The sequence below is a fragment of the Myxine glutinosa genome (genome assembly GCF_964187855.1).
Source record: "Myxine glutinosa chromosome 7 unlocalized genomic scaffold, kmMyxGlut1.1 SUPER_7_unloc_1, whole genome shotgun sequence".
Classification (NCBI taxonomy): domain Eukaryota; kingdom Metazoa; phylum Chordata; class Myxini; order Myxiniformes; family Myxinidae; genus Myxine; species Myxine glutinosa.
The window spans coordinates 143,755-158,852 of NW_027616354.1; the positions used below are offsets into that span (position 1 = coordinate 143,755).

The 15,098-nt window shown below is 38.0% G+C and overlaps 1 protein-coding gene across 1 annotated transcript in view; it reads left to right on the forward strand.

Annotated features, from left to right (window-relative positions):
- Nucleotides 1–15,098, forward strand: part of LOC137430863 (ubiquitin carboxyl-terminal hydrolase 17-like protein 6) — an 81,736-nt gene that overhangs the window by 29,994 nt on the left and 36,644 nt on the right. The window contains exons 3-4 of the mRNA XM_078768603.1: nucleotides 1,352–1,553; nucleotides 4,480–4,590. Coding sequence (XP_078624729.1) covers nucleotides 1,376–1,553; nucleotides 4,480–4,590 — 289 coding nt within the window. The 5' untranslated portion in view covers nucleotides 1,352–1,375. The remainder of the gene's footprint in view (nucleotides 1–1,351; nucleotides 1,554–4,479; nucleotides 4,591–15,098) is intronic.

Genomic DNA, 15,098 nt, shown 5'->3' on the forward strand with positions numbered 1-15,098 from the left:
ATGTACATATATCCTGTAAATATTTTGTTTGATTTTGTTTCTTAGCAACATATTTACAGGGGTTCAAAATTGGGAATAGATAAATGGCCCATCCTGTACAGCATGAGAGGGTGTGGCATGTGAGAGGGTATCAAATAAAGCCTCCAAACTCCAAAAGTGCAACCTAACGTCGTCTTATTACAGTGTATAAGGGGATGTATAAAACTAAACTCCCATCATTTTTTGACTATCTTTAAAATCATTATTTTATTAAAATTGAAATGCAGTCGGACCCCAACATCTGCGTTTCAAACATGCGTGGGACGCCGTGTATTCACAGTTGATAAAATAAGACATGCTTCTTCATACGCAGCCCTGTTCCCCACGTATTCGCGGTTTTTCATGGGCGCAAAAAAACCCATCTCCCACCAGCTGCGCATATGACACTTCTAAAAGCATCTTCTGTGCCTCACGCATAAAACAACTTCCAGCTATACATAAACCATTTCCCACCAGCTGCACACGTCACAGTTCTAAAAGCATCTTCCATGCGTCACGTATAAAGCCACTGTACATGCGTAACCACGGTTTGACATTCTTTTCGTGGGTGTTTTGCGGGTTTTTTGCGAGTGTATTCACGATTTTTCTGATCTGCTCTGACATTCACAGCCCTGTGCTTCGTGTATTCTTGTTTTTTTTGCGGGCATATTCACGGTTTTTCTGACATGCTCTGACATCCACAGCCCTGTGCCTCACGTATTCTTGTTTTTTTGTGGGTGGGTGTATTCTCGGTTTTTCACGGGATTTTTGATTTTCCCTTATTTGTCACCAACTGCCAAGAACCTATTTATCCCCCATTTTCCCATTGAAACAGTGTCTCCACATTCACGGATTTGACATTTGCGGTATTTTCCAGGAACATATCCTCCACAAAACTGTATCGACCAGAACACTGCATGGGGTATCGTGTTCTATGAATTCTCTAGTTAATGCATGGAATGGTTTCCCTAGAAAGGTAGTGTCAGCAGAAAGAGTAGATAAGTTTAAATTTTGAGTAGATAGGTATCTGTATGCATTGGGGTACATGGATATTTGCAGGTTGTATGTGGATGGGTGTTGGCATCTGATGTTGGTGTAGCCCAGGAATGTTGGCCAAATGACCTCCTGTGCCAAAGTTCCTTGTCTGTCCTTGTATATTCCTATATATACCATCAGCACTGCACCATTTGGCATGTTATTATCCCAGTATAACATAAAAGATCCAATCCAAAGCACATGACCTTGTTGCGTTTGTGCCTCACCACATTGGAGTGGAAAGTAGAATTCTTATGTTGTTTGAGTTGGTGTTTTCATTTGCCATGCACATTGGCAGGGTCTGTTAGAAGTTCCAGGGACGATGTCTTCTCCTGAACACGAGCTTCAACTCCAGTGGCCGAAAAATATCGGATATGGAGCTGGACTTGGTCAGGCGATGAAGGAGGCAAACAACAGCTACATCAGCGCTGTTCTTCAGTGTTTATTCCACACTCCATCTCTTGCAGTTTACTTCTTATCTCGTGAACATTCCAAAAACTGTGAGTGCCATCACTATTTCCAGACTTGTTTTGATTGTTTTAAACTGTCTGCAGCAGTAATTTAAAGTTTTGAAATCATCACAAGATTTCCACAGTCCATCCTTGATCCAAAATCACATGCATGACTTCAGAGATGGCCAAACAGCCAACTGAGGATAACATGGTAATGAGAAATAACTTTTTTCACTTCCTGCTTCATTGTGCATCTTTTTCATACATATATGCAAAGTGAAAGGTTTGACGATAAGACGGAATCATTCTTGGTTTTTGAAATATGGGCTTTCTCCTTTAAATGAGATTTAAGCAAATTAATGATGAAATCAATCAAGTCGTTTTCTTTCAAAGCACTTTTCATCTATCATATAAAACACAATGTCAGTTTGTGTTTGTACATATGTCCGTCCCCTTTCATAAGGATAGGTTTTAAAGACCAATCTTTTAACATGAATGTGTGCTCACTACGGTCTATTTTTTTAGGATAAAAAAACTCGAAAAACAATTTCCATGAAAGAGCAATTATGTCTCTTCTATTGGAAATGTAGACGGTGGCTTGCAAACCGAGCATCAAGGGCGGTGTACAGAAGCGTTTTTTAAATAACAATAAATACAAGGTGCAGGGAGGTGAAATTCGCTGCACGTGATGTGCAACATGCGCAGAGTAAAACAAGTGTTCATTTAGATCTGTAGAAAGTCGAATAAAGAAAAAAGATAAAATGAACAGATGTTTGGAACTACAGAACTTTAAAATGCAATAAAACAAGCACGACATAATAAGAATATCCAAAGCTTTTGGTGCTGTATTCTTCAAGGTAAATCACAATAAGTTAAAGAAGGGAGTGAAAGAGTGTCCATATATGAACATGTCTATGTGATATCGACACTGATTGGTTGTCCAGTAATGACTTAATTATTATCCGTACACCCATTGGTTGACTCAGGCACCACTACCTCTGGCTCAGATTGGCTGGAGCAGAGTTGAGAGTGGATGACTCACCATTTGTCATCGCTCATCTGGTGTGTTGAAGAATCATTGTATTGTATTAGGGCAAAAAACGATATATAGCACGACATCTCAAAAAGTTGTGGACGGATTCGGACAAAACTTGGTGGGCAGGTTGGGCGTGTGACATAGTCAGGGCCCTTAGGGATATTTTGGTTCAAATTCTTCCAAAAGCATCAAATTTGGCGCAGATGTTGCCCATGCCATACTCTTTCGATTTTTGACGGGCGCCAAGGGCGGTATGATCCGGGGACCATACCGGTCCATCCCACCATGTCACCTGACCTATGACGTCATAATTAGGATATGCATCCAATCACATGGCGTACTATAAGTGGTCAAAGTTCAAAATGAATCGATCGAAAAATGAAGGCAGGGATCCATTTTTAAGGTTTTCATAAAATCCAATATGGCCGCCAGGTCACATGACCTATGACGTTATATTTATGACATGTATACAATAATGTATACATGAACCCGGATCATGATCGCACAAAAATTAAACACAAGGATATGGCATACAGTTCAAAACATCAAAATCCGTACCTTTGTAATTAGACTGATGAACTGCATATGCCTGAAAATTAGGAAATAGACATGTAAATATTTCCTCTAATTGTCAAAAATAAGGTCAGAGTTCGATTACCCAACCCAGAAACATAAAATGGTGAACCTCGTGTAAATCTTGACAAAAAACGCAAAAACCGACGTGTTTGACTCAAAAATGACCTTTAAGATGACCTTGAGAGTTGACCTTGACCTCGAATCATCAAAATAACATCATAATTGGATTCCTCGACCTCGAAAACCCCTGAAAAGTGGTATCATACATGATTCCAACCCTTTTGGTTATTTAACTGATTTTCCTCTAATCCGGGTGGCGGCCATTTAGTATTTCGCCAATATGGGGCCCCCGGAGGGGGGGGGGGGGGGCGCCCGTCTTGGCGCCCGTCAAAAATCGAAAGAGTATGGCATGGGCAATATCTGGGCCAAATTTGGTGCTTTTGGAAGAATTTGAACCAAACGGCCCCAAAATATCCCTAAGGGCCCTGACTAACAAGAATGTATTGATTCGATTTGGGTGAAGATTCGAATCCGGATCCAGACACGAGAATTCTTTTATTTTCTAAGTGATTCTTCACCATTGGGGTGGGGGGCCGAAAACGATATAAAGCATGATATTTCAAAGGGTTCTGGATGCATTATGACTAAACTTGTTGGATGAGTTGGTTAGACGACAAAAACAAGCCGATTAGATTTTGGTTCAGGTCCGAATCCAGATCTGGCATATCTGTGGTATACAAAACCTAAACTGGTCAGCCTGGCGGAGGTGTGCTCTTTACCGAGTGCGTCATAGTTTTCTTATGTTGTGCACTTATCAATATTCGGAATTGTGTTACTTTAAGAGCCTTCAACATCCACAAGGAAATGCTAGCATATGGGAAAGCCATGTTTACCTTCATCCCAAGCACAGTGCACTGTTTGAGCCAACAGCCTGTCCGTAAATCACCAGGTTGCCAGTTTAGAGTCAAGGCAGGAAATAAGCCAACACTAAGTTAAGGTGATTTTGCTTCCTCTGAGCTTTCCTGTCACTTCTCCAAATGGCACCTGTTGGAACATCTCTCTTGAAAGATGGCACTCCGTCATGGAAGGAAGACGTTTGGGTGATCCCACACTTGCCAGCCTGACAATTACTTTTGTGTTACTTGCATTTTCCTGATGGAACAAGTCCATCACAAACTTGATTATCCACATATAAATTGTCATACAGTGGTGGTGGAGAGGAAATAAGGGAGACATTCACGGTGTTTGGCAAGAAGTTAGAGGAGGCTTTCTGAGAGTTGTGAAATTCGAGTGAAAAGCTCAGAATAAACGTCATGTTCAAATGATCCATTTTGTATAACATCTTCTTTTGTCCTTTTTCAGGTGAACAAGGTGATTTGTGCACGATGAATTGCATGGAGGAGCTTGTTTGCAACATGTATAAAATCGGTTGCCGGGTCGTCTGTCCTTCATGGTTGATCAGAAAAATGTTTCGTAAGTTCAACTTTTTATCGTTGGCAATGGGCACCCTGCATATATAGGTTAAAACACATCAGTACGTAAAGTTTTCTGGGTACCTTGAAAACGAAAACACATAAGATAATAATGTGCATGTGTGTGAATAATTTGTTTAAAAAAATTAATAAAGTTTCTACTATGTATCAACCAACTGCACACATGCTGGGTGTGATGTATTCTTCAGGACAAGCATTGGACAAGCACGATGTGTGTACACATTATAGGCAACAAATGATATTATTAATTATATTATTATTATTAATTGTTATGAATTCTTATAATCAATTATATTATTTATTAATTATTATAGGCATTGTAGGCACTTTCTGCAACTGGATTGCAAATTTTTTCATGCAGCTGGATGAATCAAGTGGTCCCTTTGAAACCAAGAGACGTTAACTGCATTGAAAATACATTACTTCTTCATGCAGCTGCAGGAATCAAATTGCCCCCCCTTTATATGAACTTTTCTAGAGCATTACTTGGTTCCTCCTAAGAACACAAGGGTAGTCCAGCATGCACACGAGATTTTTTGAATGTCCCTTATTTTCTATCGTTTGGTATTTTCCACAAGCTATGGAATGTCCCTTCTTTTCTATAGTTTGGTATTTTCGACAAGCTATGGAATGTCCCTTCTTTTCGAAAGTTTGGTATTTTCCACAAGCCTTGCAATGTCCCTTCTTTTCTATGGTTTGGTATTTTCCACAAGTATATGGAATGTCCCTTCTTTTCTATAGTTTGGTATTTTCCACAAGCTATGGAATGTCCCTTCTTTTCTATGGTTTGGTATTTTCCACAAGCGATGGAATGTCCCTTCTTTTCTACAGTTTGGAATTTTCCACAAGCTATGGAATGTCCCTTCTTTTCTGTAGTTTGGTATTTTCCACAAGCTATGGAATGTCCCTTCTTTTCTATAGTTTGGTATTTTCCACAAGCTATGGAATGTCCCTTCTTTTCTATCGTTTTTGTATTTTCCACAAGCTATGGAATGTCCCTTCTTTTCTATGGTTTGGTATTTTCCACAAGCTATGGAATGTCCCTTCTTTTCTATAGTTTGGTATTTTCCACAAGCCATGGAATGTCCCTTCTTTTCTATAGCTTGGTATTTTCCACAAGCTATGCAATGTGCCTTCTTTTCTGTAGTTTGGTATTTTCCACAAGCCATGGAATGTCCCTTCTTTTCTATAGTTTGGTATTTTCCACAAGCTATGGAATGTCCCTTCTTTTCTACAGTTTGGTATTTTCCACAAGCTATGGAATGTCCCTTATTTTCTATAGTTTGGTATTTTCCACAAGCTATGGAATGTCCCTTCTTTTCTACAGTTTGGTATTTTCCACGAGCTATGGAATGTCCCTTATTTTCTATAGTTTGGTATTTTCCACAAGCTATGGAATGTCCCTTATTTTCTATAGTTTGGTATTTTCCACAAGCTATGGAATGTCCCTTATTTTCTATAGTTTGGTATTTTCCACAAGCCATGGAATGTCCCTTCTTTTCTATAGTTTGGTATTTACCACAAGCTATGGAATGTCCCTTATTTTCTGTAGTTTGGTATTTTCCACAAGCTATGGAATGTCCCTTCTTTTCTATGGTTTGGTATTTTCCACAAGCTATGGAATTGTCCCTTCTTTTATATAGTTTGGTATTTTCCACAAGCAATAAAATGTCCCTTCTTTTCTCTCGTTTGGTATTTTCCACAAGCTATGGAATGTCCCTTATTTTCTCTAGTTTGGTATTTTCCACAAGCTATGGAATGTCCCTTCTTTTCTATAGTTTGGTATTTTCCACAAGCTATGGAATGTCCCTTCTTTTCTATGGTTTGGTATTTTCCACAAGCTATGGAATGTCCCTTCTTTTCTGTAGTTTGGTATTTTCCACCTGCTATGGAATGTCCCTTCTTTTCTATGGTTTGGTATTTTCCACAAGCTATGGAATGTCCCTTATTTTCTACAGTTTGGTATTTTCCACAAGCTATGGAATGTCCCTTCTTTTCTATAGTTTGGTATTTTCCACAAGCTATGGAATGTCCCTTATTTTCTGTAGTTTGGTATTTTCCACAAGCTATGGAATGTCCCTTCTTTTCTATGGTTTGGTATTTTCCACAAGCCATGGAATGTCCCTTCTTTTCTATAGTTTGGGATTTTCCACAAGCTATGGAATGTCCCTTCTTTTCTATAGTTTGGTATTTTCCACAAGCTATGGAATGTCCCTTCTTTTCTATAGTTTGGGATTTTCCACAAGCTATGGAATGTCCCTTCTTTTCTATAGTTTGGTATTTTCCACAAGCTTTGGAATGTCCCTTCTTTTCTCTCATTTGGTATTTTCCACAAGCTATGGAATGTCCCTTTTCTCTCGTTTGGTATTTTCCACAAGCTATGGAATGTCCCTTCTTTTCTCTCGTTGGTATTTTCCACAAGCTATGGAATGTCCCTTCTTTTCTCTCGTTTGGTATTTTCCACAAGCTATGGAATGTCCCTTCTTTTCTGTAGTTTGGTATTTTCCACAAGCTATGGAATGTCCCTTCTTTTCTATAGTTTGGTATTTTCCACAAGCCATGGAATGTCCCTTCTTTTCTATGGTTTGGTATTTTCCACAAGCTATGGAATGTCCCTTCTTTTCTATAGTTTGGTATTTTCCACAAGCCATGGAATGTCCCTTCTTTTCTATAGCTTGGTATTTTCCACAAGCTATGCAATGTGCCTTCTTTTCTGTAGTTTGGTATTTTCCACAAGCCATGGAATGTCCCTTCTTTTCTATAGTTTGGTATTTTCCACAAGCTATGGAATGTCCCTTCTTTTCTACAGTTTGGTATTTTCCACAAGCTATGGAATGTCCCTTATTTTCTATAGTTTGGTATTTTCCACAAGCTATAGAATGTCCCTTATTTTCTATAGTTTGGTATTTTCCACAAGCTATGGAATGTCCCTTATTTTCTATAGTTTGGTATTTTCCACAAGCCATGGAATGTCCCTTCTTTTCTATAGTTTGGTATTTACCACAAGCTATGGAATGTCCCTTATTTTCTATAGTTTGGTATTTTCCACAAGCAATAGAATGTCCCTTCTTTTCTCTCGTTTGGTATTTTCCACAAGCTATGGAATGTCCCTTATTTTCTCTAGTTTGGTATTTTCCACAAGCTATGGAATGTCCCTTATTTTCTATAGTTTGGTATTTTCCACAAGCCATGGAATGTCCCTTCTTTTCTATAGTTTGGTATTTACCACAAGCTATGGAATGTCCCTTATTTTCTGTAGTTTGGTATTTTCCACAAGCTATGGAATGTCCCTTCTTTTCTATGGTTTGGTATTTTCCACAAGCAATAGAATGTCCCTTCTTTTCTCTCGTTTGGTATTTTCCACAAGCTATGGAATGTCCCTTACTTTCTATAGTTTGGTATTTTCCACAAGCCATGGAATGTCCCTTCTTTTCTATAGTTTGGTATTTACCACAAGCTATGGAATGTCCCTTATTTTCTGTCGTTTGGTATTTACCACAAGCTATGGAATGTCCCTTATTTTCTCTAGTTTGGTATTTTCCACAAGCTATGGAATGTCCCTTATTTTCTATAGTTTGGTATTTTCCACAAGCTATGGAATGTCCCTTCTTTTCTCTCGTTTGGTATTTTCCACAAGCTATGGAATGTCCCTTATTTTCTCTAGTTTGGTATTTTCCACAAGCTATGGAATGTCCCTTCTTTTCTGTAGTTTGGTATTTTCCACAAGCTATGGAATGTCCCTTCTTTTCTATGGTTTGGTATTTTCCACAAGCTATGGAATGTCCCTTCTTTTCTGTAGTTTAGTATTTTCCACAAGCTATGGAATGTCCCTTCTTTTCTATGGTTTGGTATTTTCCACAAGCTGTGGAATGTCCCTTATTTTCTACAGTTTGGTATTTTCCACAAGCTATGGAATGTCCCTTATTTTCTATAGTTTGGTATTTTCCACAAGCTATGGAATGTCCCTTATTTTCTGTAGTTTGGTATTTTCCACATGCTATGGAATGTCCCTTCTTTTCTATGGTTTGGTATTTTCCACAAGCTATGGAATGTCCCTTCTTTTCTATAGTTTGGTATTTTCCACAAGCTATGGAATGTCCCTTCTTTTCTCTCGTTTGGTATTTTCCACAAGCTATGGAATGTCCCTTCTTTTCTGTAGTTTGGTATTTTCCACAAGCTATGGAATGTCCCTTCTTTTCTATGGTTTGGTATTTTCCACAAGCTATGGAATGTCACTTCTTTTCTCTCGTTTTGTATTTTCCACAAGCTATGGAATGTCCCTTCTTTTCTGTAGTTTGGTATTTTCCACAAGCTATGGAATGTCCCTTCTTTTCTCTCGTTTGGTATTTTCCACAAGCTATGGAATGTCACTTCTTTTCTCTCGTTTTGTATTTTCCACAAGCTATGGAATGTCCCTTCTTTTCTATAGTTTGGTATTTTCCACAAGCTATGGAATGTCCCTTCTTTTCTCTCGTTTGGTATTTTCCACAAGCTATGGAATGTCCCTTCTTTTCTGTAGTTTGGTATTTTCCACAAGCTATGGAATGTCCCTTCTTTTCTATGGTTTGGTATTTTCCACAAGCTATGGAATGTCACTTCTTTTCTCTCGTTTTGTATTTTCCACAAGCTATGGAATGTCCCTTCTTTTCTATGGTTTAATATTTTCCACAAGCTATGGAATGTCCCTTATTTTCTCTAGTTTGGTATTTTCCACAAGCTATGGAATGTCCCTTCTTTTCTCTAGTTTGGTATTTTCCACAAGCTTTGGAATGTTCCTTCTTTTCTATACTTTGGTATTTTCCACAAGCTATGGAATGTCCCTTCTTTTCTATAGTTTGGTATTTTCCACAAGCTATGGAATGTCCCTTCTTTTCTATACTTTGGTATTTTCCACAAGCTATGGAATGTCCCTTCTTTTCTGTAGTTTGGTATTTTCCACAAGCTTTGGAATGTCCCTTCTTTTCTATAGTTTGGTATTTTCCACAAGCCATGGAATGTCCCTTCTTTTCTATGGTTTGGTATTTTCCACAAGCTTTGGAATGTTCCTTCTTTTCTATAGTTTGGTATTTTCCACAAGCTATGGAATGTCCCTTCTTTTCTATACTTTGGTATTTTCCACAAGCTATGGAATGTCCCTTCTTTTCTGTAGTTTGGTATTTTCCACAAGCTATGGAATGTCCCTTCTTTTCTATAGTTTGGTATTTTCCACAAGCTATGGAATGTCCCTTCTTTTCTCTCGTTTGGTATTTTCCACAAGCTATGGAATGTCCCTTCTTTTCTGTAGTTTGGTATTTTCCACAAGCTATGGAATGTCCCTTCTTTTCTATGGTTTGGTATTTTCCACAAGCTATGGAATGTCACTTCTTTTCTCTCGTTTTGTATTTTCCACAAGCTATGGAATGTCCCTTCTTTTCTGTAGTTTGGTATTTTCCACAAGCTATGGAATGTCCCTTCTTTTCTATGGTTTAGTATTTTCCACAAGCTATGGAATGTCCCTTATTTTCTCTAGTTTGGTATTTTCCACAAGCTATGGAATGTCCCTTCTTTTCTCTAGTTTGGTATTTTCCACAAGCTTTGGAATGTCCCTTCTTTTTTATAGTTTGGTATTTTCCACAAGCTATGGAATGTCCTTTCTTTTCTATACTTTGGTATTTTCCACAAGCTATGGAATGTCCCTTCTTTTCTGTAGTTTGGTATTTTCCACAAGCTATAGAATGTCCCTTCTTTTCTATAGTTTGGTATTTTCCACAAGCTATGGAATGTCCCTTCTTTTCTATAGTTTGGTATTTTCCACAAGCCATGGAATGTCCCTTCTTTTCTATAGTTTGGTATTTTCCACAAGCCATGGAATGTCCCTTCTTTTCTATAGTTTGGTATTTTCCACAAGCTATAGAATGTCCCTTCTTTTCTATAGTTTGGTATTTTCCACAAGCCATGGAATGTCCTTTCTTTTCTATAGTTTGGTATTTTCCACAAGCCATGGAATGTCCTTTCTTTTCTATAGTTTGGTATTGTCCACAAGCCATGGAATGTCCCTTCTTTTCTATAGTTTGGTATTTTCCAAAAGCCATGGAATGTCCTTTCTTTTCTATAGTTTGGTATTTTCCACAAGCCATGGAATGTCCTTTCTTTTCTATAGTTTGGTATTTTCCACAAGCCATGGAATGTCCCTTCTTTTCTATACTTTGGTATTTTCCACAAGCCATGGAATGTCCTTTCTTTTCTATAGTTTGGTATTTTCCACAAGCCATGGAATGTCCTTTCTTTTCTATAGTTTGGTATTTTCCACAAGCCATGGAATGTCCCTTCTTTTCTATAGTTTGGTATTTTCCACAAGCCATGGAATGTCCTTTCTTTTCTATAGTTTGGTATTTTCCACAAGCCATGGAATGTCCTTTCTTTTCTATCGTTTGGTATTTTCCACAAGCTATGGAATGTCCCTTCTTTTCTATACTTTGGTATTTTCCACAAGCTATGGAATGTCCCTTCTTTTCTGTAGTTTGGTATTTTCCACAAGCCATGGAATGTCCCTTCTTTTCTATAGTTTGGTATTTTCCACAAGCTATAGAATGTCCCTTCTTTTCTATAGTTTGGTATTTTCCACAAGCTATGGAATGTCCCTTCTTTTCTATACTTTGGTATTTTCCACAAGCTATGGAATGTCCCTTCTTTTCTGTAGTTTGGTATTTTCCACAAGCCATGGAATGTCCCTTCTTTTCTATAGTTTGGTATTTTCCACAAGCTATGGAATGTCCCTTCTTTTCTATAGTTTGGTATTTTCCACAAGCTATGGAATGTCCCTTATTTTCTGTAGTTTGGTATTTTCCACAAGCTATGGAATGTCCCTTCTTTTCTATAGTTTGGTATTTTCCACAAGCCATAGAATGTCCCTTCTTTTCTCTCGTTTGGTATTTTCCACAAGCTATGGAATGTCCCTTCTTTTCTCTCGTTTGGTATTTTCCACAAGCTATGGAATGTCCCTTTTCTCTCGTTTGGTATTTTCCACAAGCTATGGAATGTCCCTTCTTTTCTGTAGTTTGGTATTTTCCACAAGCTATGGAATGTCCCTTCTTTTCTCTCGTTTGGTATTTTCCACAAGCTATGGAATGTCCCTTCTTTTCTGCAGTTTGGTATTTTCCACAAGCTATGGAATGTCCCTTCTTTTCTGTAGTTTGGTATTTTCCACAAGCTATGGAATGTCCCTTCTTTTCTCTCGTTTGGTATTTTCCACAAGCTATGGAATGTCCCTTTTCTCTCGTTTGGTATTTTCCACAAGCTATGGAATGTCCCTTCTTTTCTGTAGTTTGGTATTTTCCACAAGCTATGGAATGTCCCTTCTTTTCTCTCGTTTGGTATTTTCCACAAGCTATGGAATGTCCCTTCTTTTCTGTAGTTTGGTATTTACCACAAGCTATGGAATGTCCCTTATTTTCTACAGTTTGGTATTTTCCACAAGCTATGGAATGTCCCTTATTTTCTATGGTTTGGTATTTTCCACAAGCTATGGAATGTCCCTTCTTTTCTATACTTTGGTATTTTCCACAAGCCATGGAATGTCCCTTCTTTTCTATAGTTTGGTATTTTCCACAAGCCATGGAATGTCCCTTCTTTTCTATGGTTTGGTATTTTCCACAAGCTATGGAATGTCCCTTCTTTTCTATAGTTTGGTATTTTCCACAAGCCATGGAATGTCCCTTCTTTTCTATAGCTTGGTATTTTCCACAAGCTATGGAATGTCCCTTCTTTTCTACAGTTTGGTATTTTCCACAAGCCATGGAATGTGCCTTCTTTTCTGTAGTTTGGTATTTTCCACAAGCTATGGAATGTCCCTTCTTTTCTATAGTTTGGTATTTTCCACAAGCTATGGAATGTCCCTTCTTTTCTATAGTTTGGTATTTTCCACAAGCCATGGAATGTCCCTTCTTTTCTATAGTTTGGTATTTTCCACAAGCTATGGAATGTCCCTTCTTTTCTATAGTTTGGTATTTTCCACAAGCTATGGAATGTCCCTTCTTTTCTATAGTTTGGTATTTTCCACAAGCTATGGAATGTCCCTTATTTTCTATAGTTTGGTATTTTCCACAAGCCATGGAATGTCCCTTCTTTTCTATAGTTTGGTATTTACCACAAGCTATGGAATGTCCCTTATTTTCTGTAGTTTGGTATTTTCCACAAGCTATGGAATGTCCCTTCTTTTCTATGGTTTGGTATTTTCCACAAGCTATGGAATGTCCCTTCTTTTCTATAGTTTGGTATTTTCCACAAGCAATAGAATGTCCCTTCTTTTCTCTCGTTTGGTATTTTCCACAAGCTATGGAATGTCCCTTATTTTCTCTAGTTTGGTATTTTCCACAAGCTATGGAATGTCCCTTCTTTTCTGTAGTTTGGTATTTTCCACAAGCTATGGAATGTCCCTTCTTTTCTATGGTTTGGTATTTTCCACAAGCTATGGAATGTCCCTTCTTTTCTGTAGTTTGGTATTTTCCACCTGCTATGGAATGTCCCTTCTTTTCTATGGTTTGGTATTTTCCACAAGCTATGGAATGTCCCTTATTTTCTACAGTTTGGTATTTTCCACAAGCTATGGAATGTCCCTTCTTTTCTATAGTTTGGTATTTTCCACAAGCTATGGAATGTCCCCTATTTTCTGTAGTTTGGTATTTTCCACAAGCTATGGAATGTCCCTTCTTTTCTATGGTTTGGTATTTTCCACAAGCCATGGAATGTCCCTTCTTTTCTATAGTTTGGGATTTTCCACAAGCTATGGAATGTCCCTTCTTTTCTATAGTTTGGTATTTTCCACAAGCTATGGAATGTCCCTTCTTTTCTCTCGTTTGGTATTTTCCACAAGCTATGGAATGTCCCTTTTCTCTCGTTTGGTATTTTCCACAAGCTATGGAATGTCCCTTCTTTTCTGTAGTTTGGTATTTTCCACAAGCTATGGAATGTCCCTTCTTTTCTCTCGTTTGGTATTTTCCACAAGCTATGGAATGTCCCTTCTTTCCTCTCGTTTGGTATTTTCCACAAGCTATGGAATGTCCCTTCTTTTCTGTAGTTTGGTATTTTCCACAAGCTATGGAATGTCCCTTCTTTTCTATAGTTTGGTATTTTCCACAAGCCATGGAATGTCCCTTCTTTTCTATGGTTTGGTATTTTCCACAAGCTATGGAATGTCCCTTCTTTTCTATAGTTTGGTATTTTCCACAAGCCATGGAATGTCCCTTCTTTTCTATAGCTTGGTATTTTCCACAAGCTATGCAATGTCCCTTATTTTCTATAGTTTGGTATTTTCCACAAGCTATGGAATGTCCCTTCTTTTCTATAGTTTGGTATTTTCCACAAGCCATGGAATGTCCCTTCTTTTCTATAGTTTGGTATTTTCCACAAGCCATGGAATGTCCCTTCTTTTCTATAGTTTGGTATTTTCCACAAGCTATGGAATGTCCCTTATTTTCTATAGTTTGGTATTTTCCACAAGCTATGGAATGTCCCTTATTTTCTATAGTTTGGTATTTTCCACAAGCTATGGAATGTCCCTTATTTTCTATAGTTTGGTATTTTCCACAAGCCATGGAATGTCCCTTCTTTTCTATAGTTTGGTATTTTCCACAACCCATGGAATGTCCCTTCTTTTCTATAGTTTGGTATTTACCACAAGCTATGGAATGTCCCTTCTTTATATGGTTTGGTATTTTCCACAAGCTATGGAATGTCCCTTATTTTCTGTAGTTTGGTATTTTCCACAAGCTATGGAATGTCCCTTCTTTTCTATAGTTTGGTATTTTCCACAAGCAATAGAATGTCCCTTATTTTCTCTCATTTGGTATTTTCCACAAGCTATGGAATGTCCCTTATTTTCTCAAGTTTGGTATTTTCCACAAGCTATGGAATGTCCCTTCTTTTCTGTAGTTTGGTATTTTCCACAAGCTATGGAATGTCCCTTCTTTTCTGTAGTTTGGTATTTTCCACAAGCCATGGAATGTCCCTTCTTTATATGGTTTGGTATTTTCCACAAGCTATGGAATGTCCCTTCTTTTCTCTCATTTGGTATTTTCCACAAGCTATGGAATGTCCCTTATTTTCTCAAGTTTGGTATTTTCCACAAGCTATGGAATGTCCCTTCTTTTCTGTAGTTTGGTATTTTCCACAAGCTATGGAATGTCCCTTCTTTTCTGTAGTTTGGTATTTTCCACAAGCCATGGAATGTCCCTTCTTTTCTATGGTTTGGTATTTTCCACAAGCTATGGAATGTCCCTTCTTTTCTATGGTTTGGTATTTTCCACAAGCTGTGGAATGTCCCTTATTTTCTACAGTTTGGTATTTTCCACAAGCTATGGAATGTCCCTTATTTTCTATAGTTTGGTATTTTCCACAAGCTGTGGAATGTCCCTTATTTTCTACAGTTTGGTATTTTCCACAAGCTATGGAATGTCCCTTCTTTTCTGTAGTTTGGTATTTTCCACAAGCTATGGAATGTCCCTTCTTTTC